The sequence below is a fragment of the Saccopteryx bilineata genome, chromosome 1 (assembly GCF_036850765.1).
Source record: "Saccopteryx bilineata isolate mSacBil1 chromosome 1, mSacBil1_pri_phased_curated, whole genome shotgun sequence".
NCBI classification, from domain to species: domain Eukaryota; kingdom Metazoa; phylum Chordata; class Mammalia; order Chiroptera; family Emballonuridae; genus Saccopteryx; species Saccopteryx bilineata.
The window spans coordinates 73226582-73248136 of NC_089490.1; the positions used below are offsets into that span (position 1 = coordinate 73226582).

At 42.6% G+C, this 21555-nt stretch overlaps 1 protein-coding gene across 3 annotated transcripts in view; it reads right to left on the bottom strand.

Annotated features, from left to right (window-relative positions):
- FAXC (failed axon connections homolog, metaxin like GST domain containing) overlaps nt 1–21555 on the bottom strand; it is a 69519-nt gene that overhangs the window by 23753 nt on the left and 24211 nt on the right. For all 3 annotated transcript variants that reach the window (XM_066254404.1, XM_066254400.1, XM_066254399.1), the window contains one exon: nt 17715–17938. In XM_066254404.1, the coding sequence (XP_066110501.1) occupies nt 17715–17938 (224 nt within the window). The remainder of the gene's footprint in view (nt 1–17714; nt 17939–21555) is intronic.

A 21555-nucleotide genomic window follows, 5' to 3' on the forward strand; every position in this document is an offset into this window, starting at 1 on the left:
AAAAGGGAAATGCTACACAGGCAAGTGGGGGAAGCACAGGAGGGGCTCAGACAATACAGTGTATACTTCCATGTCGTCAGTACGCAGAAAATGAAACAGCAGAGCAGAGAAGCACCCTACGCTGGTAGCCACCTCGGGGCTGAAGAAGGTTGGGAAGAATATCCCAAAGTTCTTAAATAAGTGGAAGTATGTCTTGAGAATCTGCCCAGCTAAGCAAAGCAAGGGATGCCCACGCGAAGGCAAGAAGCTGGAAAACTGCCCAGTGGGCTTCAGGGATGCCAAGGGAACTTGGTGTGCCAGCAATCAAGGTGCACGTGGGGGAGAAGGAGGAAATGGGAGCAATGTGAATAGAATTCGGATTGTGAAGAAAAGGAGTTTGAATTTTAGTCTAAAATAATTCCGATTTACATTTTAGATGAACCACTCTACTGGAATTAAGAAGCAAAACTGGAGGTTTTAAACTGTGGCAAAATCCAGACAAGAGACACTGGTGCCTCCACTGTGGCCGTGAGGCAGACGTGGGTAGGAGATGAAGGAATTTGGCAGCTCCTCAGTGATGAATTACATTCATTCGCTCAGTAAGCAAGCACTTACCGCGCATCCGTTCTAGAGGCAGACTCCTGGGTACAAGCCTGACCCCACTACTCATTAGTCATGTGATCTCAGGTTAATTAGTTAACCAATATGTACCTCAGTTTCCTCATTTACAAACCAGGCAAATAATACCAATGATGATGATGATAATAGCAATACCTGACTCACATCACTTTGGTGAAAATTAAGGAGAAAAGGTTCTAACTCATTTTATTTTCAAAAACCTTGTAAGAATTAGTATTGTTATATTACCATGAGGATATCTATGTATGTATATATAGTACACAAATATGTAGTAGGTACTTCACTTATGTATTATATATACCTCATATGTGTGATATATATTCTATATTTTATTATACTGTATGTTCTATAATTAACATATAATATACATCATGTATGTTGTTATGAAAGTGTGTATTACATTACCATATGAGGCTATCATATATTGTATTACTATTTGCAAAGGCACATTGGAAATGCTCCACAAATGTCAGCTCTTATCAATATTATTTTGATCACATGCAAGAAACAGCTCTGAGTGCTTGGGACACCAGGCCTAAAGGAACAGACAAGGTCACGGCTCTCGTGGAGCCTACATCACATGGAGAAATGATAGACAAATCAACTAATCAATCAATAAGAAAGCTTTAGCTGGTGATAAGTGCTATGCAGAGAATTACAGACAGGTAATCTGACAGAGGGTTACTGATGGCCACGTTAGACTTGGCAGAAAGGGAAGGCCTCCTGTGGAGGTGATATTTACACAAAAGTATGAATGTCAAGAAGGATATAGCAATGCAAAGATCTTGAGCATGAGAATTTTAGGCAGAGGAGAGAAGCAGCTAAGACAAATGCCCTAAGGTCACCGGTGGGCTTGTGAGGCAGAGAGACCAGCGTGTCTGGCATTCAGTGAACAAGGGGTGAGGGTTAAGGAATGAGCTTGGAAAGAAGGCAGGGCCCAGGCAGTACAGGGCTTTGGAAGCCAGGTGGGAGATGATGGAGGAGGGGGACCTGGAATGAATTTTTGGTACCCAACATGAATAATGGAGTGACAATGGTGCCATTCACCAGGAGAGGTTACAGGCAGGGATGCTGGTTTGATAGGAGGGTGAGAATTTCTGTTTCAGGATGTGCTGAATTTGCAGTGGCTGTGGGACAGCTCAGTGAGAACACAGAAAACAGCTGGATTCAGGAGAAAATGAGGAAAGGATGAAATCCTGGGAACCATCAATACTTAAGAAACGTGATAAGAACAAGCAGGGAACAATGGGAAGAAATTGTTACTTGTCTAATACGTAAGATAAAGGCTAAAAAGTATTCAGCAATGACTTCTGGCTTCTCCTAGACCACTTAGGTTTCGATCCAAGCCCCACCATTTACTAGCTAGGTGTCCCTGGACAAGTTACCTCCTTGGGCTTAAATTTCCTCATGGATTGGATAATGTGAGCAGTAAATGAGTTAGTACAAGAAAAGTGACTGCCTACGTGTGTTAGTAGATTACCGCAACAGACAGGGCATCACCTAACATAGCAAGAGACTAACACCTCCTCAGGGGATGCGGGACTCGCAGAGCCGAGCTGGAAGAAAATGCCTGAAGTCTTTGTCCTTCAGTCACTGAAGAAACCTCAGTTTCATTAGCCTTCCCTCGGGGGAAAACACTCCTCAAAGTCTCTCCCTCAGGTAGAAGTTTTCTTCTTCCAAAAGGTCAAAATAGAGAACCTCAAACAAAAGAGTTTTAAATGGATCTGGTGATAGGCAGGGTGCTATTTGCCCTTTCACAAGTAATTTGGGGGCAGCGTGGGTACGGGGACCAGGAGTCAGGATGCAGTGGCTTGCTTGCTGGCTCAAGTATGAATATGACTGTTGCCACATTTCAAGTGAATGAGAGGCAAAAGATAGGACATAACTGGAGTGTTATTTTTAAAGATGAGAAAGACACGGTAAGTAGAAGTAGCCCGTGAAGAATAAAAGATAAAAAGGAGAGAGAGAGAATTTGAACTCAAACCCCTGAAGAGAGGCACTGTAGACAGGTTGGGACTTTGCACAGAAAGGAAACAGGCTAGCTGAGGTGACCAAGCTGACTGGAGCACAGCTGGATGAGGAAAGTGAAGGACTGGTCCAGGGGATGGGGGTTACTGGGGCAGAGAAGGGCTCCCATGATGAACCTCACTCAGGCTTGGCTCAGTAAGAGGAAAGTTAACATTAGAAGAGGCTAATGAAATGGTCATTTCAGGCTGACCAGGTGGTAGCACACTGGATAGGGCGTGGACCTGGGATGCTGAGGACCCAGGTAAATACCCCAGGGTTGCTGGCTTGAGCACAGGCTCACCAGCTTGAGTGTAGGATGGAAAGCTTGAACGTAAGATCATCAGCTTGAGCATGGGATCGCCACCTTGAGTGTGGGATCGCCACCTTAAGTATGGGATCATAAACATGACCCCATGGTTGCTGGCTTGAAGCCCAAGGTTGCTGGCTTGAGCAAGGGGTCACTGGCTTGGCTGAAGTCCTCCGGTCAAAGCACATATGAGAAAGCAATAATGAACTAAGGTGAGTCAACATGAGTTGATGCTTGTCATCTCTCTCCTGTCTTGTCTGTCTGCCCCTTTCTCTGTCTCTCTCTTGCTAAAAAAAAAAAAAAAAAAAAAAAGTAAAAATAAATAAAATGGCAAGTGCAGGGACATGAACAAGAAAGAAGCCTGAAATCTGCAGGCAGTCCGTGATCAAGTGTGTGAGTGAGATGGTCTAAAAGGGAGCTGCTGGCAGGCTGTGAGGTCCTGGTCAGATGTCGTGCACCCATGTGTTGTCTTAGTCTGCAGCTGGCCTACAGAAGGTAGCCCAACCGAAGGAGCAGAAGGCACTGCAGGAATGAGGTTCAAGGCTATGAAGTGTTGGCCAAAAGGTACACACAAGCACTGTGAATGTATACAGTGGGGTTGGGATTGAAGAGGATGAGTCAGATTGTCCGTTAACATAAATCTTTAAAATTCCAAGGAAGAGAAAATATTTGCCTTAAATCTCACTCAGGGACTACATCTATGAGATATAAATAGACCAATTACACTTTAAAGAAAATCTTAAGATTCAATAGAAAAATAGACAAACGATTGGAACAGTAATTCACATAAGAAGCATAATTAGGAAAAATCAAAAGAAAAATATTTCTTATAAGTAATTAAGGAACCAGAAAACAAAATAACCTTAAGGTAACAGTTTACAGTGAATAAAGTGGTAAACTATATTTTCTTAGTAAGATGACCTGTAACCGATGTCTTCAAACTGGTACCTCAATCATTTACTGGTCACTTTGTAAATCTGTACTCCTCTTTGGGAAACACATGGCAATGCCTAGGATCAGACTGACAGAGTTCATCATCTTCCACGCAGTAATTTCACTCCTATGAGTGTATCTCAAGTAAACAATTCCTCAGAAGTAAAGCCTGAAGATATTTAACTTAGAGTTATCTATTTAAAAAAATAGGACTGCCTGACTAGGCAGTGGCCCAGTGGATAGAGCGTTGGATGCAGAAGACCCAAGTTCGAAACCCCGAGATTGCTGGCTTGAACACAGGCTCATCCAGCTTGAGCACAGGCTCACCAGCTTGAGCGTGGGGTCATTAGCTTGAGCGTGGGATCATAGACATGACCCCATGTCACTGGCTTGAGCCCAAAGGTCACTGGCTTAAAGCCCAAGGTCACTGACTTGAGCCCAAGGTCGCTGGATTGAGCAAGGGGTCACTTGCTCTGCTGTAGCCCCCTGGGTCAATGCACATATGAGAAAGCAATCAATGAACAACTAAGGTGTTCATTGCAATGAAGAATTGATGCTTCTCATCTCTCTCCCTTCTTGTCTGTCTGTCCCTATCTGTACCTCTCTCTGACTGTCTCTTTCAAAAAAAAAATTAAGACTAAGCCTAAGGGAATTAATAGTTTCCAACAGAATTAAATATTATGCAGCTATTGAAAGATGAATTTCAAAAGTACATCATACAGAAAAATGGTTAGAATTTGCTTTAAAAAATAAATAGAACACAAAGAGATGTATACATCAGAAATAAATTTCATTAAAATATGTATGGGAAATAGAAAATAGTTACTGAGTTAGGCGATAGTGACAGGGGAGCACAAAAGTGACAAATATGGCTTCAGTAATAGTAGCTTTTAAATTGTAATGAATAAGAAATATGTAAGGGTTAGGAAATAGTTAATTTGCTTGTTATTCTCTCTTAATGGCTCCTGGCTGTTACTTTGAAATGTAGCAAAAAGTTTACCTTTGCAGGAATGTTGGGAAAAGCTCACATTGGGGAGGGACCTAACAATCAGGGAAGTTTAAATCACAATAGTTGTTTATAAAAGTCTAGCCACAGGATTTACTGTGAAAAGTGAAGGCCTATAAATGAATTAGAAACTTGGTCCACCAATTCTTAATCTTTATTTTGTCTCCTAAGAAAACAGGGAGTGTTTCACAGATAATTCAGGGTGCCAGGTCCCAGCTGTTCCTGGGAGACACCTGACCCCCGCTGTCTTGTAGATTTCCCAAGGACACTAGATATAGGACCATGCTGATTGGGCCTGTGTTACATCAGAAGAACTTACAGAGGAGATGTTCCTGCAACTAAACCCCCACCTGCTGCACACTGTTACATGACTAACTGCACAGACTTTCACCTTTTTTTTCTTTTGCCCCTGAACCCTATAAAAACCTCGAGCACCAGGAGAATGTTAAGGCAGCTCTACGGACAGAATTCCCCTGCCTTCCTAGGGCTACTGGTTCCTCTGATGAAGACACACCTGGTACCTACTCGGACCTCATCTCTCTTTGAATTGGCAAAAGGGGTGATGAGTAATCCCAGGTCTGCCTTTGTTTCCAGTTACAACAGAATTATGAAATGTCTAAATTATTTTTCATTTTTAAGAACTGATTATAGTATTTTTGATACAAATTGAAAAACTTAAGTAAATAGAAACATGTTGTTTTGTTCACCAAGGATCAAACAACTGACTTAATGTATTAGACACATCAGGTCATCATTTATTATTATTATTTTGTTGTTGTTGTATTTTTCTGAAGCTAGAAACCGGGAGAGACAGTCAGACAGACTCCCGCATGCGCCCGACTGGGATCCACCTGGCACGCCCACCAGGGGGCGAAGCTCTGCCCATCAGGGGGCGATGCTCTGCCCCTCCGGAGCGTCGCTCTGCCGTGACCAGAGCCACTCTAGCGCCTGGGGCAGAGGCCAAGGAGCCATCCCCAGGGCCCGGGCCATCTTTGCTCCAATGGAGCCTCGGCTGTGAGAGGGGAAGAGAGAGACAGAGATGAAGGAGAGGGGGAGAGGTGGAGAAGCAAATGGGCGCTTCTCCTGTGTGCCCTGGCCGGGAATCGAACCCGGGACTTCTACACGCCAGGCCGACGCTCTACCACTGAGCCAACCGGCCAGGGCCCATCAGGTCATCATTTATCTATCCTGTTTGAGTCAGGCAATCTGCTCAATAAACTTTACCCAGGAAAATCAATCAATGAAACACAGATAAGGCAGGAAGGGCTGCCATAGCAGGTTCACTGGGAAAGCACTGAGCTTTCTCATTCCATATCAATTTAATGCAGAAACTCCTACAAGACGTGTGCTAATGAAGATTTAAAAACCTATTGTCTACATGATGCTCTCCTATAATCTTTTCCTTCTTTTATTCTAATTATTCAGTCATTGGAACCCTGAAAATTTAAACACAGAGTCAAAGTCACTATTCTCAGAGGAAGACACAGCTAGAATGCCGCCAGGATAGAGACCAGATTACCTCTGACAGAATTATACCGACCAATCTGTGTTGCTAAATAAGCCACAAAGATTTCTAAAAACTCAGTACTGATTAGCATTTAACTTTATTTTGCTAAAGATCATTTTTATGTTTTCATAAACAATCAACATACTTTTAGCAACTGAGATAACCATCAACAAAAATGGAAAAGAAAGGAGCTCTGGTCCCACACGGCCTAGTCTGCATAAGGCTCAAACACTTTTATAAGAGCAGAGCCTCGCCTCACCAAGCCCTGGCTGTTTAAGAATTTCTGGGCTCCCAGGCCATCCATTCCTCCCTGAGAAGTCTGGAGTGGAGAGGATGCTTGAAAAGAAAGTTGAATAAAAAGACAGAAAGAAACACTCATGGATTCAAACAACAGTGAATGCTGGGAAGGGGGCGAGGTGCAGAGGGTAGGAAGGCATATAAATGGTGATGGACGAAGAACTGACCTGGGGCGGGGTGTGAACACACAATATGGTGCACATACTTGTGTTGTAGAACTGTGCGGCTGTAACCTGTATAATTATGTTAACTAGTGTCACCCTAATAAATTCAATTTAAAAAAAAAGAAAAGAAGAGTTGATACTTTCAGAGTATCTGATCTAATGGTCCTCTCCATTAGTGAACAGCGAGCAATTCGGAGTTACTGAATAATAGGAAAAAACCTTTCAGAGCAAGTCACTTCCACTTCAGTCGGTGAGAACAGGAAGGACTCCAGTACAAACTTGTAAAAAGTTAAGACTCTCACCAGAAACCAATCAATAGAGGTAAAAATAAAATCTATGGTTTCCAAGTCAAAGTATTACCATCCTTACATATGGTTTTAACGAACATCAAGGCAAACATACAAAAGTTGTACTGGAGCAAAAAAGTAAAAATAAAAAGCACTGTGACTAGCTGAGCACCCTGAGACCCAGTCCCTGGCCCCTCTGACCCTCACTCGGCTTCCTCATCTATAAGATAACTAGCTCTCAGGGGCACCATAAGACTACAACACCTCAAGGTGCTGTTAAAAAGCGTGTCTAAAACTTATCCACACAAAAAATCTGTAGTCTACATAACAGGTTTTTGATGCAAAAGTCAGGAAACTGTAGGCCTAAGTACCATGGAGACAGATCCAGTCAGGGTCAGCCTCTCAACAAAACTGACGTAGGCTTGGTTTGTTCTGCATTCTACCTCCTCCCTAGCAAAAGATTACAATTTTCTCCCTTTCACGCCTGCCCAAACCAAGGCATGGTCTCCTCCTATGGCCCCTTCCATGGCTCCTCCCTTCACCCACCGTCCTCTTCCCAGCACCTGGGCCTGCCCCTCCGCCCTCCCCCATGCCCTATATTAGGTTACAAATACATTCGAATCACCTGTCGAGTTTTTAAAAATTCCTGAGTTATTTGGCCTGGCATACGGCCTGTGCAGTTGTGTTTGAAAAGTCCCTGAGGTGATTCTATGAGCAATCAGGGATAAGAACCACTGTTCTAGACAGGTAATTTGGAAAGACTTAGAATCTGCATTAGGAAACATTGCTGTAAGGTTCCAGAATATTCCTCTTGTGTCTATCATTTTCTTTTTATCTCTGGATTTCATCTTTCTAGCTAGATTGACAAGTAGAATTACTTCTATGCCTTCATTCTCCTCCTCTGCCCTCTGTTCAAAATCACTCAGCATAGGCTAACTGCACTGAAAAGTGCAGATGTGTAACCCTACGTGTCTCATCTTTCTCTACTGCCTCGGCCTGAAAGCTTCCCCGTCACCTTCACTGAGAGGCTCGGTGTGTGGCTGCTGTGTTCCAGGTGGCTCCCAGCCTCATCCGGAGGGCCTAATGTGAACACAGTGCTGTTCACATGATATAATTACACAGAGTAGGAAGAGCAGCTATTCAAATAGCCTCTTCCCAAACTCTTTAAAAACAAAAACAGTTTGCTAATATCCTAAATCTTTGAGTAAAAATCCCTTTGAAAGAAGTGTAAAATTAGAAGAAAGGTTTATTAGACACCCTCTGTTGTTCAAAAGTAGATTTAATAACCAGAGATACAGAGTAAATACAGATCATATAAAGCTCTGTGTCTTCAATAGACATGAGTAACCACCTCAACACAAATCAGTCAAAGAGATTATTAGCCCAACATGAGGGAATGAATCTCCACTTTGGCCTCTGTCTTATTTTATTTATTTTTTTGCTTCTGCCTTCTTTTATAATTTGGAAAACAGTCTTTGTGCTTCTCTAGAGAATGAATATAAAATCATGAAACCATCAGAACTGGAAGAACTCCCAGAGACCATCTCCAGTTAAGCACCTCGTTGCCGTGAAGACTCCTCAGCTACCCTGGTGCTGGCCATCGACCTCGTGTCGGGGTAATTCCAAAGAAGGCTGCTGTGCCACACAAGGCAAACCCTTCCCGTTCTGGTCAGGTCTGGTTTACAGTGCTGCATTACCCTGAGTTGTAATCCATTGTCATTTTCTTACATACACACCCACCGTCCTCTCTGTCCTCCTCTCCTCTCCCCAAATATGGTCATCATCTGCAGCAATCTAAGTCAATATACACTTTCAACATGTTTTAAAAACTAGCATACACCTGACCTGTGTTGGCGCAGTGGATAAAGCACTGACTGACCTGGTGGAATGCTGAGGTCACCAGTTCAAAACCCCAGACTTGCCTGGACAAGGCACAAACGAGAAGCTGTTACTAAGACTTAATGCTTCCCATTCCTCCCCCATTCCTTTTCTCTTCTCTCTCTCTCTCTCTCTCTCTCTCTCTCTCTCTCTCTCACTCCTCTCTCTAAAAAAAATAATAAATTTTAAAAAAACTAGTATGTGCCCCATACATCTCCACTTCTCCAGACTACCCATTCTCCAGAATCCTCAGATTCCTCAAAATAAAATTATTTTGAGACTAGCCATCTTCCTGCCCACCCTCCTCTAGATACGCTCTAGTTTGACCAACGGTTTTTTATAAAAGATGGATCCCAGGAGTGAACATTGTACTTCTTTGTTCAACAAACACCTGCTGGCCGCCCAGTGCGTGCCAGGCACTGGGTCAGGCCCTGGAGACAGGAATGGGTCCAGCAGACCTGGAGCCAAGTCCAGGTGGGGAGAGAGTCCAACCAAACCACTGAGAGAGGTGCAGGGAGCACTCTGAGGAAGAATGCACCAGTGTCTGGGAACACACAACAGTTTGCCTGACACTCACCGGGAGAAAGTTCCAGAAAACTTCCCTGAGAAAACAACTTTCAAGTTGTGACACCATGCTCTGTTTAAACAGGCTAGGTTTTTATCAGCTTCTTTGGCAGCCCATCACACTGGCGACATACTGAGATTAAAATCATGTCTTTTCTCACATGTCCTTTCCCACCCTACAATTGTTCTATTCTGCCTAGGACAGAATTTGATGTATCTCTTATCAGGTTTCTTCTTGTTAAGTTTGAAAACTTTGATTCTGATTTTTCTGTCCAATTTTTTAGCTATTTTTCAACATCGAGTCATTAAATAGGCCTTTGAAATTGTCAACAGGTCACTGAGAAAGAGCAGAGTCCCTGGAGAGCTCTCCAGGTTCTATCAGTCTATTAATCGGCACTGTGAGGGTGCAGCTACTCAACCAGCCACAGATCTGCCACAATAATCCGGGGGCTGTCAAGCTTTTGTCCTTGGTAGGGGAAGTTTTCTGCCAAACAACAAACAGCAGAATTCCAACAAATTGTATAAACAGATACGAGAGGAACTGCTCCAGGTGAAGCAGGGGTGGAACGAGTCCCTTTCCTCCCCATCAGAGCACTCTAACAAACCTTGGTGTCACCACACATGTCCATGAAGCCCCCTTTAAAACCCAGCCATCTTGCTTACAAGAAAATCATGCGAGATGGTATCCAGTGGTTTGAAGAAATCAAGAGATGGTCTATCCAACTAGTAAGTCCAGCAAGTCAAGAAAACACCGTGGTCACTTTTTGGTGTGATTTATTCAGAATGAACTAATGAACGTTCTTCATGAAAGCTATCTACTTAATAATTCATTCTAGTATTTTACTTCACTATCAGACTCTACTTCTCCCTCCCCTTTCCTGTTTCCATCTTCTGACATTTTCTCTATCCTTCCCATTTCTGAAAGACTACAGAGTTCCAAGATTACATGGGAAATTTTTCACATCCTACGATATTGTTCAGACATTTTCACATCCTAGGACTTGAGCACCACTAGATGATAAGCTTCTTGCAGGTAGAGACCATTCTTGTTCATCTTTGTTTCCCAAGAGCCTAGCATAGCACCTGGTGTATAATTAATACAAAAATAACATATAAAAATAGTTTGCTAATTATTATAAAATATTAGGCTGTTAGTTGTTTTAAAATATTGACGTGCTCTCTTGCAACCTTTCCACCTAGTTTGTATTTCACTTCTTACTGGTCTAGAAGCAAATTATAAGTTGAGTGTTTTGACTTTCTCCTTATTATCACTTAACTTTGTGCCATTAAAAATACCTTCAGGCCCTGGACAGTTTGCTCAGTGGTAGAGCATCAACCAGGTGTGCAGATGTCTTGGGTTTGATTCCCAGTCAGGGCACACAGGAGAAGCAACCATCTGCTTCTCCACCCCTCTCCCTTCCCCTTCTCTCTATCTCTCTCTTCCCTTCCCACATTCATGGCTCAACTGGTTCAAGCTTACAGGCCCTGGACAATGAGGATGGCTCTGTGGAGCCTCCTCATCGGACACTAAAAATAGCTCAGTTATGAGCATGAACCCCTACAGGCAGAGCATTGGTCCCAGACAGGGGTTGCAGGGTGGATCCCAGTCAGGGCACATGCAGGTGTCTGTCTCTCTATCTTCCCTTCTCTCACTTGGAAAAGAAGGGGAAAAAAAGCCTTAGGTGTCCCACTGAACTCCAACCTCCTCACACCACAGTTCATGCTTAGCTCTTAAGAGCATCCTTTGCAATAATAATAATTTCTTTACGTATGCCTGCGACCAACGAGAACTGATAAAATGATCATCTTCTTTCTTGAAAGAAATGCAAATTACTCACAAAGGAGCCACCTAAAGATATTCCAATACATATGTGTTCTGCCATGGTTAAACCTTTATACCTACCCACCCTCCCCCAAAAGAAGCTAAAGTTAACAATATAAGGAGGTCAGAAGGGGTCAGAGAAAAGGAGAGCAGTCAAGTCCCTCCAGTAATTAGGTTTTCTGTTACCACTTCAAGCAAAAGCCGAGGACACAAGACAAAAAATCCACAGCAATAATATCTGCAAGATTTCAGCATATCAGTACTATCATCTTCTTTAGAGATACATCTTCGTCAAAATTTTATTAGGAAAAAAAATCCTAAAAATTGAATCATTTAGTAAAAAATTGTGTATATTATATGACTTTTGAAACTATGGGGTTCAACTTTAGAAAGTATGTACTTTTCATCCCTACCAGCACTGTCAGTGCCTCCCCACACCTGCCATGATATCACATTATTTACATACACACACACACACACACACACACAAAGAAAACTGCCAATTTGATTGAGAGTGGTGCCTCAACTTATAATTGGCATTGCTCTGATTACTAAAGAAGTTGAATATTTTTCATGCATTTATTCATCATTTGAATTGTTTTCACAAATTTTCTTTTTATGTCTTTTGCCCAATTTCCCCCTTCAGGTATTCACTTTTCTTATTGATTTGTTGAAGCTCTTTACATATTTAGTAATATGAACTCCTTAGTCACATGTTGCAAATATTTTTTCAGTTTACCATTTCAATTTTAAGGTTAGTTATGATTATTTTTGACATACAGGTTTTTTATTTTTCTCATGTAATCTAGCAATTCAAGTTTTCTTTTACAGTTCCTCCTTTTCATGCCATGTTAAAAAAGCTTTCCTGAGATACAAATGGCCAACAGATATATGAAAAGATGCTCAGCTTCATTAGTTATTAGAGAAATGCAAATCAAAACTACAATGAGATACCACCTCACCCCTGTTAGATTAGCTATTATCAACAAGACGGGTAATAGCAAATGTTGGAGAGGCTGTGGAGAAAAAGGAACCCTCATTCACTGTTGGTGGGACTGTAAAGTAGTACAACCATTATGGAGGAAAGTATGGTGGTTCCTCAAAAAACTGCAAATAGAACTACCTTATGACCCAGCAATCCCTCTACTGGGTATATACCCCAAAACCTCAGAAACATTGATACGTGAAGACACATGTAGCCCCATGTTCATTGCAGCACTGTTCACAGTGGCCAAGACATGGAAACAACCAAAAAGCCCTTCAATAGAAGACTGGATAAAGAAGATGTGGCACATATACACTATGGAATACTACTCAGCCATAAAAAATGATGACATCAGATCATTTACAGCAAAATGGTGGGATCTTGATAACATTATAAGGAGTGAAATAAGTAAATCAGAAAAAAACAAGAACTACATGATTCCATACATTGGTGGAACATAAAAATGAGACTAAGAGACATGGACAAGAGTGTGGTGGTTACCAGGGGTGGGGGGAGGGAGGACATGGGAGGGAGAGAGGGAGAGAGTTAGGGGGAGGGGGAGGGGCACAGAGAACTAGATAGAGGGTGGTGGAGGACAATCTGACTTTGGGCGAGGGGTACGCAACATAATTTAATGACAAAATAACCTAGATATGTTTTCTTTGAATATATGTACCCTGATTTATTAATGTCATCCCATTACCATTAATAAAAATTTATTAAAAAAATAAAAATAAAATAAATAAATAAATAAATAAAAGTCATTAATAGAAAAAAAAAAAAAAAGCTTTCCAGAGTTCAAGATTATATAAAAGGTTTCTATATTTTATCCTGACACTCTTATGTTTTATTTTTTATAGTGAAATGCTTAGTCCATTTGTAATTTATTCAGGTGTATGACATAAAGTCAAAATTGTACTTATTTTGTGCCATGTGGTTAGCCAGCTCTCCCATCACCATTTACTGAATTAATCTCTTTTCTCCATTGATTGGAAAGGCTGCCTTTATATTCTTCATACTACCTACATGTCTATCTTACGGGAATATCAAACTCAGCATATCCACAACTGAAATTCATGATCTTCCCTTTCCTCCATTTTTCACCAAATCTATTTACAAAGTTTTTATGTCAAGAACTTGGTTAATCCCCACCTCTGCCCTCTCCATCACCCCCCTCACTTCCCCCACACACACATCAAATCACTAAATTTTAGTCAATTCTGTCCCTAAGATTTATCCTTAATCCATCATTTTATGCCGAACTCTATCACCATGGCTATAGAACCTCCTCACTGAGACTTCGAATCCATTCTTGGTCCCTCCAGCACATTAAATACAAATAAGGATATGCCATTTCCCTTACTTTCAACCTCTGATGGCTTCCATTGCTCTTAAAGCCCAAAATTATTTAGGGGCCACATAAGGCCTGTGTGATCTAGCCCCTGCCTACCTCCATCTCATGCTACACTTTAGCTCTTGCACGATTTTCAGACACACTGGCCATCTTTTCATTCTGTAAATAATTCCCAGATGCTTTTCATCTCAGAGCCTTCACATGCGATGTTCCTTCAACATTCCACGCTACTCCTGTCCCCGGCCCACCGGCTCCCCTTTCCCCCACACACGCCTGCCTAACTCCAGCTTATCTTTCAAGCCCAGCTTACACATCATCCCCTCACAGAAGCCTTCCACAACCCTCCAACCAAGTTAATTTCCCCTGCAAAAATGCCCTCACTGAACCTTGTACTTCTCCAATGTTGGCACTTCTCACAAGTGTTGCTATAAGTGTTTACAACAATATCTCCATAGGGTGGCTCCTCTAATTACCCAGGGCTGTGCCTAACTAGTTCACCACCATCTCTTCAGCAGCCCACCTCTGTGTGCCCGAACATTCAGCCAGACTCATACAGTCCTCAGTCCAGGGCACTGCCCTTCTGTCTAAATTCCAATTATTATAAGTATTCTCTCCCTCTTAAGTCTAGTCATGACTGAAATTACATTCTTTGATAGGAAACTGCAGATCCACCTGTAGAACCATCACTATTTCTGATTCCAGCTTTTAAATGCATTCACAAATTTCAATTTTTTGCTCTGACAGTGCTCCCAGATCCACAGACCCTGGAGTTCAGATTGGCTGTCTGATAAATGTGTCCTGACCTTCATTAACTCTTCCCTTCATTTCATGCAACCCATATTTAATGCCCACCAATGGTACACAGCTAAGCCTCATACATAAAACTATATTTTTATTATTCTCCCCCTCTATGATTATCTCTCCCAAACCAACTTTATTTACCAATCATTCATTTGCTTTTCCCATAACTGCTGTGTCATCACACAAGGTCTATAACAGTTCAAGTGAAAGCAAAAAAACATTAGGTATTAGTAGTCTGTGCTGCCTCCCTGCAATCAGATAATGCACAGCTTCCTTAAGACCCCTTTGAAACAACCTGAACTATCACCAACACACCTGCCTAACCCCATCCTGCAGAAGGTTACCCCAACCAAAGCCCTAGGGGTAAGCAGAGAAACTCAGGCCCAACAATGTTCCCTGACCCACACACAAGGGATTCCCACCTCAACTTTCCTTAGTAACAGCTCAACTTGGATGCTTTCCAAAAGCATCAAAATGCAATTTTGTGTTGTGATTGGGAGAAGTATGAGAACCACATGACTAGGAGCACAGACACACTGAAGGTTTTTGTATTCCCTAAAGATGGCAGCTCCCTTGCTGGAGTGACTACACCCTCCCCTAATTAGTTTCTTCCTAGAGCCCAGCTTCCTCCACTGGACTCCCAGCTCACTGAGACCAGCTCTCTCTCCTCCTGGCATGCCACAGGGGAAGGGGTCTGCAAAGTGGCACCTTGCCTTTCAAAGACTTCTGGCCTAAATTTCCAGGCATAATTGCAGCGAAACTCTCTTTACCTTTTCCCCAACAAGGCCTCTCCCTGAGCGCCTGACTCTACCACAGTTCACCTTCTTCCTGAGCCACATCACCACTTCTGCCCCATACTGAGCCTTCCGAATCTGCAGGTATGGAACCCCAAGGGCATTTTTGGTTAATAGTGGGCTAGAGGCCTGGCCTGGTAGCTCAGTCGATTAGCGCGTCATCCTGATATATGAAGGTTGTGGGTTTATTCCCCATTCAAGGCACTTATGAGAGTCAACCAATGAATGTACAGATAAGTGAAACAACAAATTGATGTTTCTGTCTCCCTTCCTCTCTCTCTCTAAAAAAATAAATAAATATTTTTAAAGGGCGCTAGAAATTTTCTATTACTAATCACAAACACTTCTTTTAATCTTCTATATATTATTTAACCAAGAACTGTGATCCATCAAATATCTATGACTTAAAAAAAACTATTTTATACCTGACCAGGTGGTGGTGCAGTGGATAGACTGTCAGCCTAAGACACTGAGGACCCAGGTTCAAAACCCTGAGGTTGCCAGCTTGAGCGCAGGCTCATTTGGCTTGAGTGCAGGCTCACCAGCTTGAGCGTGGGATCATAGACATGACCCCGTTGTCTCTGGATTAAGCACAAAGGTCACTGGCTTGAAGCCCAAGGTTGCTGGCTTGAGCAAGGGGTCACTGGCTCAGCTGGAGACCCCCAGTCAAGGCACATCTGAGAAAGCAATCAATGAACAAGTAAGGTGCCGCAATAAAGAACTGATGCTTCTCATCTCTCTCCCTTCCTGTCTGTCTGTCCCTGTCTGTCCCTCTCTCTCTCAAAAACAAACAAAAAAACAAAAAATAATTTTATTTTTTAATTCATCCTGAGAAACTATACCACATTGTAACTATACATGCTGATGAGGGTGACATGGAGCACACATGGCAAGTGACTCATTTTTACTGCCTTTGAAGGAGGCACTATCTTGCCTCCCTTTAGTCTTTACTAAATAAGATCACATACTTGTTTATTAAAATAACCAAGAGATTTGGCTCTTTGACACGTGCCAACCCAGTGTCAACAAGGACTCTGAAAAATAAAGACTCTCAAAGCCATTTTTATGTCTTAATAAAAAGCTTCAGACTGGGCGGGGCATGGGCGGGTGGGGGGAAATGTTCTACATTTTCCATTAGTCAAGTATAGCTGGCGGGCAATCAGCTTGTTTTCCTCACTTCCATTTACAAATTCCACTTTATTACTTGGCTCTTTCAACAGCAGCTTCAAAAAGAGCTCATTTCTCCAAGTACTTATGCCCTTCAGCCTACAGCTTTAACACAGCTCTTTGTTGGGGAGCCAGCCTCCCAAGGAAGGGAATGACCTCAACTCACAGAGCCCAGGAAATCTAAATTAATGGCAGCACTGCATATTTAATTCTCAATTGGCCTCCAGGAGCGACACTGTAAAGCATATTAAAAATTACTTTGGGAACTACATTTTAACTTGCCATTTCTGGAAACTTCAGAAAATAATCAAAAGGAGTCATCTTGACATAACACAACTCCACTTTATGGCGCAATTTGTAAGGAAGTTCAGGGTAGTTGTTGGGCCAAAAATACTAGGGATGTGGTGTCAGCCCGGATTTGCTTACTGGCTACAATTTTTACTGCTTGTGTCACACAACATTTCTGTGCCTCAGTTTCCTTATATGGCAAGTGGGTGGTATTACTTTGACTTGGTACTGGATTCCATTTTCTAATCTTACTTTGAGCTGGGGTTCAGGTGTGGACCCCAGGTCCAGTAAGCATCTGCACTGTGCAGCAGCAAGGAGCCAGTGAGAGTGGGTCACCCTGCAGGGACAGGTTACATCCAGCACAGCCCCCAGTTCCTGGGGCACCAGGTGGGTTTCAACAAAACAAATCCCAAACCCCACTTCTAGACAGGAGTTTCCTAACGTGCTGCAGAGCGGTGATGATGGTGCTGAAGGACAGCCAGTAAAAACCCACCTTCCCCAGACAAAACCAGCAGCCCCGAAGGACTAGGTTGTATGACTAGTCACATAGAGAGCTTGGCTCCCTATACATTAGTCGTCCCCAGGAGAGGCCATCACTTCACACATAGAAGCTCCTAAATTCAAGTGATATTTATGAATCGTTACAGCGAAGACTCGAGGTCTGCCCCGTACAGATCACATCAGCCCAGCCGCCTGCAGCCAACCTGATGACCAAGGGCAGGCATGCCACACTCACATCCTCACCCGCCCATGGACACACACAGCCCCAGGAGGGACTTCCCAAGCACAGTTAAACTTGTGGTGGGACTGCCACCTACACATGGAAGCAAAGAAACCAACCAAAATCAAACTTTAAATCAGTAAACTAACAGTGCTTTACTAATCATGCAAAAAGCAAGGATAGAAAATAATGAATAGAAGGTGTGGTACATTACCCAAAAGCCCCGCTAAAGACCGCATGTCCTTCTCCATCAGCATGTAAATCTCTTCCTCTGAGAAACGGCCAATGCCGTGGCCATGCATCTCGCGTTTCACAATTCCTTTCGTTATGTGGCACACGACCCACCTTAGCAGGTTGCTGAAGGGGCCACCACCACTAAGAGAGAGCATCTTCCGGGTCTCAGTGAGATTGTCCACCCACTGGCAATAAGCTAACGTCCTGGAAGTGTGTGGAAACAAGTTACTACTGCGTGTTAGATACATAGCAGCTCCACAGGGTCAATTTCCAATGAGTGGTTCAGAATTTAGCATACTCTGGAGAAACTGAATCACTACAGCTTTTATATTTTTTTTTAAAAAAAAAAGCAGTTTGCATGGCAGATATTACAATAAGTGCTAGCAGAACTTTGGGCCTGTGAGAGACAGAGTAACAAATCCAGATAACGATGCATGCTACCATTCCACCAAACCTCTCCTGGCCCCCACCCTCTGACCACCCCCCTCCCCAACCCCCCAAAGCCATGCTTCTGCTTTCTCTTGGGCAACCCCACAGAAAACAAGTAGAAACCCACTTGAAAAGGCTTTTAGGCGGCATAGTGCGTAACTGCGGGGGACACCAGGAGGAGGTAGCAGTGACTGGGGCGCTGGCTTCATTCTCTTTCTTGATCAAAGCAGTGGCTACACAGGTATCTGTTCTGCTAACTAAGCTTCACTTTCTGTTTTGTATACTTTGTATATGCATTTTATATTTTATGATATCAAAAAGTTTTTTATTTAGAAATTAAATTTGATGGGGTGAGATTGATCAACAAGAGTACATAGGTTGCAGGTGAACATCTCTATAGCATTTCAACTGTTGATTGCATTGTGTGAAAGGATTAGGGAGTAAGTATACCTGTGCATGTTTATTATACACTATATAAATTACAAATATTACATGAATGACTTGCTTTCCAGAAAGTCAACTCTCTGTCTCGCTTTGTTCTCCAGGCCTCTAAAGTGGATACAAATACCAAAGGAACTTGGTGGAATCACTTTTCCCATCTGTCCAGGTGTTCATACGTAATAGGTCTGGGCAGTTAAGAAGCTAGTCCCTGTTCCTGTGTTATGCCGGTTGCAGTCCCCAGGCCTTCTCTGACCTTGTCTTCTGAACCTGTGCAGCCACAGGACTGTCCTTGTGGTTATAATAGTGCTGGTAGGTACAGAGTGAAGGGTTTCCTACTGAAGGCTCAGAAAAATGTAACCGTGGGCACACAGGCAGAAGATATTTAGTTTTCCCTCATAATGAACAATAAAAGGTGTATTAGCAGTTATCTCTACTCCTACTGTTGGTTGATATAGTAGTGATCACCACTTCAAAATAATTAGAAGAGTGAAAAATGTTCTCACATAGAGAACACAAGGGAAGATAGTTAATGATAGCTACTTTCTACTTCAAGAAAATAAAAGCTGGGGGAAAAAAGGCCTTGAAATTTTGATCACTTTATATTGTTCTGTTTTGTTTTGTGTTTTTTTTTTTAGGCTTCATTCCTCTACAAAATGAAAATTAGAAAGAAACCCAGAAGATTTCTCTAAAAATTTTTAAGCATTCCTGATTTTTAACTAAAAGGTCTGACAACCAATTTCAACAGATTCTTTGTACTACTGCAACCAGATCTCTCTTTTATTACCTTTCTAAAGGAATACCTACAAATCTTGTTAGAAAGGTTTTTGTACCTCTTTTTTTAAAAATCTCTCAAAGAATTGAGGAGTCAAGAAACAGGTTTTGGTGAAAAGAGAAAAGAGCATATTGCGATGCTGACTAATTAACGTGTACTGTCAGAGAAGTCAATGGAGCTTTTGATATAAAAGATCTCACATTTATTCTAGTAAACTCTTAAAAATATCCAAACTAAATGCTTTTCTATTTACTCTTTTTTGATGCCTGCAATTAAGTAACTGAGGTGTGAAGTTTGCCTTCTCTTAGAATAACTCAGCACTTTCATTCTAAGTTGTACTGTAACTGAATTCACAACAAAGGGGCTATACCATCCTTGATTATTTTGGAAATCAGTGATCTGAGAATAAATTAAGCATGGCCAGGTAAAACTAGCATCCAGGAAGCATCTAAAGTATAAAAATTAGGAATATTGTGGCTGTAAGCTGACAGGTTGATAGGGGAAAAAATGCATTCTTTGTAGGCAAATTACATAGGTTTTGTCCTCAGTGTAGCTGACCCTGAAGGATGAGCAGAAGCTCACCAGGCAGAGCAGAGGGAGGAGGTGTGTGCCGGGACAGCACTGGCTGGCCGATGAATGGCAAGAACTTCAGGACAGGTGGGTGGGGTACAGGAGATCTGAGGGAGCTTGTAAGTCTGAGGCTGGAAGGGTGGGCAAGGATGGGACCAGATGGCTCTGAAGCAAAGGAGACTAAACTTTATTTTGAAAGCAAAGTTTAACCACTTGAAAGGTTTTAAGCAGATGAGAAACATGGTCAGATTTGTGATGAAAGAAGGGCTGAAAGTGGAGAAAGTGGCAGAGGGAGGCTGGCTAGAAGACCCCAGGGCAAGACCAGGAGAGAAATGACGCTCTGAACTAAGATGGCAGCGGCGATGGTGAACAGGGAATGCACAGGGGAAATACTGAGATATGAGGGAAAGGCCGGTGGTTATACAGGATTAGGTAAAAGAAGAAATTCAGCATTTTCTTCAAGGCTGATGGTTTTAAGTGGGTGATAAAGCTATTAACCAATTCTGGCAATACACAAGGTGGAATAGTTAGTTGATGAAAGATGAGTTAACCTGTTGCATTTGAAGGTTCCATAGAACCGCCTAAGTGAGGAGTCCAGCATGTTGAGAATCAGGAGATAGGTTTAGAACAAGATAGAGAATTTGTGGGAAGGGGCTTCAGTGGCAGTTGTAAAGCTGTGAGAAGAGATGTGGTTGCTTAAGGAAATTGCGAAAGGATAAGGAGTGGTGATGCGGAAACCACAGTTCAAGAGCAAGTTAGAAGACTGGAAGGGCCAGGCTGGGAGGGCCGGCTTGGAGAGAAGTGGGGACACCACTTGCAAGATACGAGGAGCTGCAGAGAGGTTCACAGCTCCTGCCTGATGACTTCAGCTTCCTCTGTAGAGCAGGAAACGAGGGCGGGTGCAGAAGATGAGGAGGCAGCAAAGGGGAAAAGGTTTTCAAAGACTAATGGGGAGATAGCAGGTGGTGGGGGGAGAGGCCCGTATCTGGGCCACACAGCTGAGCAGGCAGGAGCGCCCACCAGTGCAAGGAGGAGCGTGAATGCAGGGCGCAGAAGAAGGAACTCTGGGTTCATTCAGTTTTGCAGTTAAAAGTAACCTTAGAAACTGTCTGGTCTTCTTCCCTTCTCTTTCCTGCCCTATTCTTGGTTTCTTTCCTCTCTCATTCCCTGGCCCCATATTATAGACACGTTAGAGAAAGAAAGAATGAGGGCCAGGCAGGCTCTTTCAAGGTTGAGTCTCATGAAGTGTGCATGAACTTTAAATACCAAAGAAAATGGAGGCTTCATGGGTTCCTAAATCAATTACTACAGGTCAAAGACATCACTGAAACATGCTTGTATATCATTACAACCACAAATCCACAGCCTCTGGCAAATACGTTTCCTGAAAACTCTATCTACCAGGCAGGGCTTCCAACCGTAACACCCCACCAAAACCATCCTGCCCAAGTCCACAATCCCTCCTTATTGTAAACTCAAAAACCAATCTTCTTGAATACTCTATGGTCCCCAACGTTTTTTGGGCCACGGACCGGTTTAATGTCAGAAAATATTTTCAATGACCGGCCTTTAGAGTGGGATGGATAAATGTATCATGTGACCGAGACAA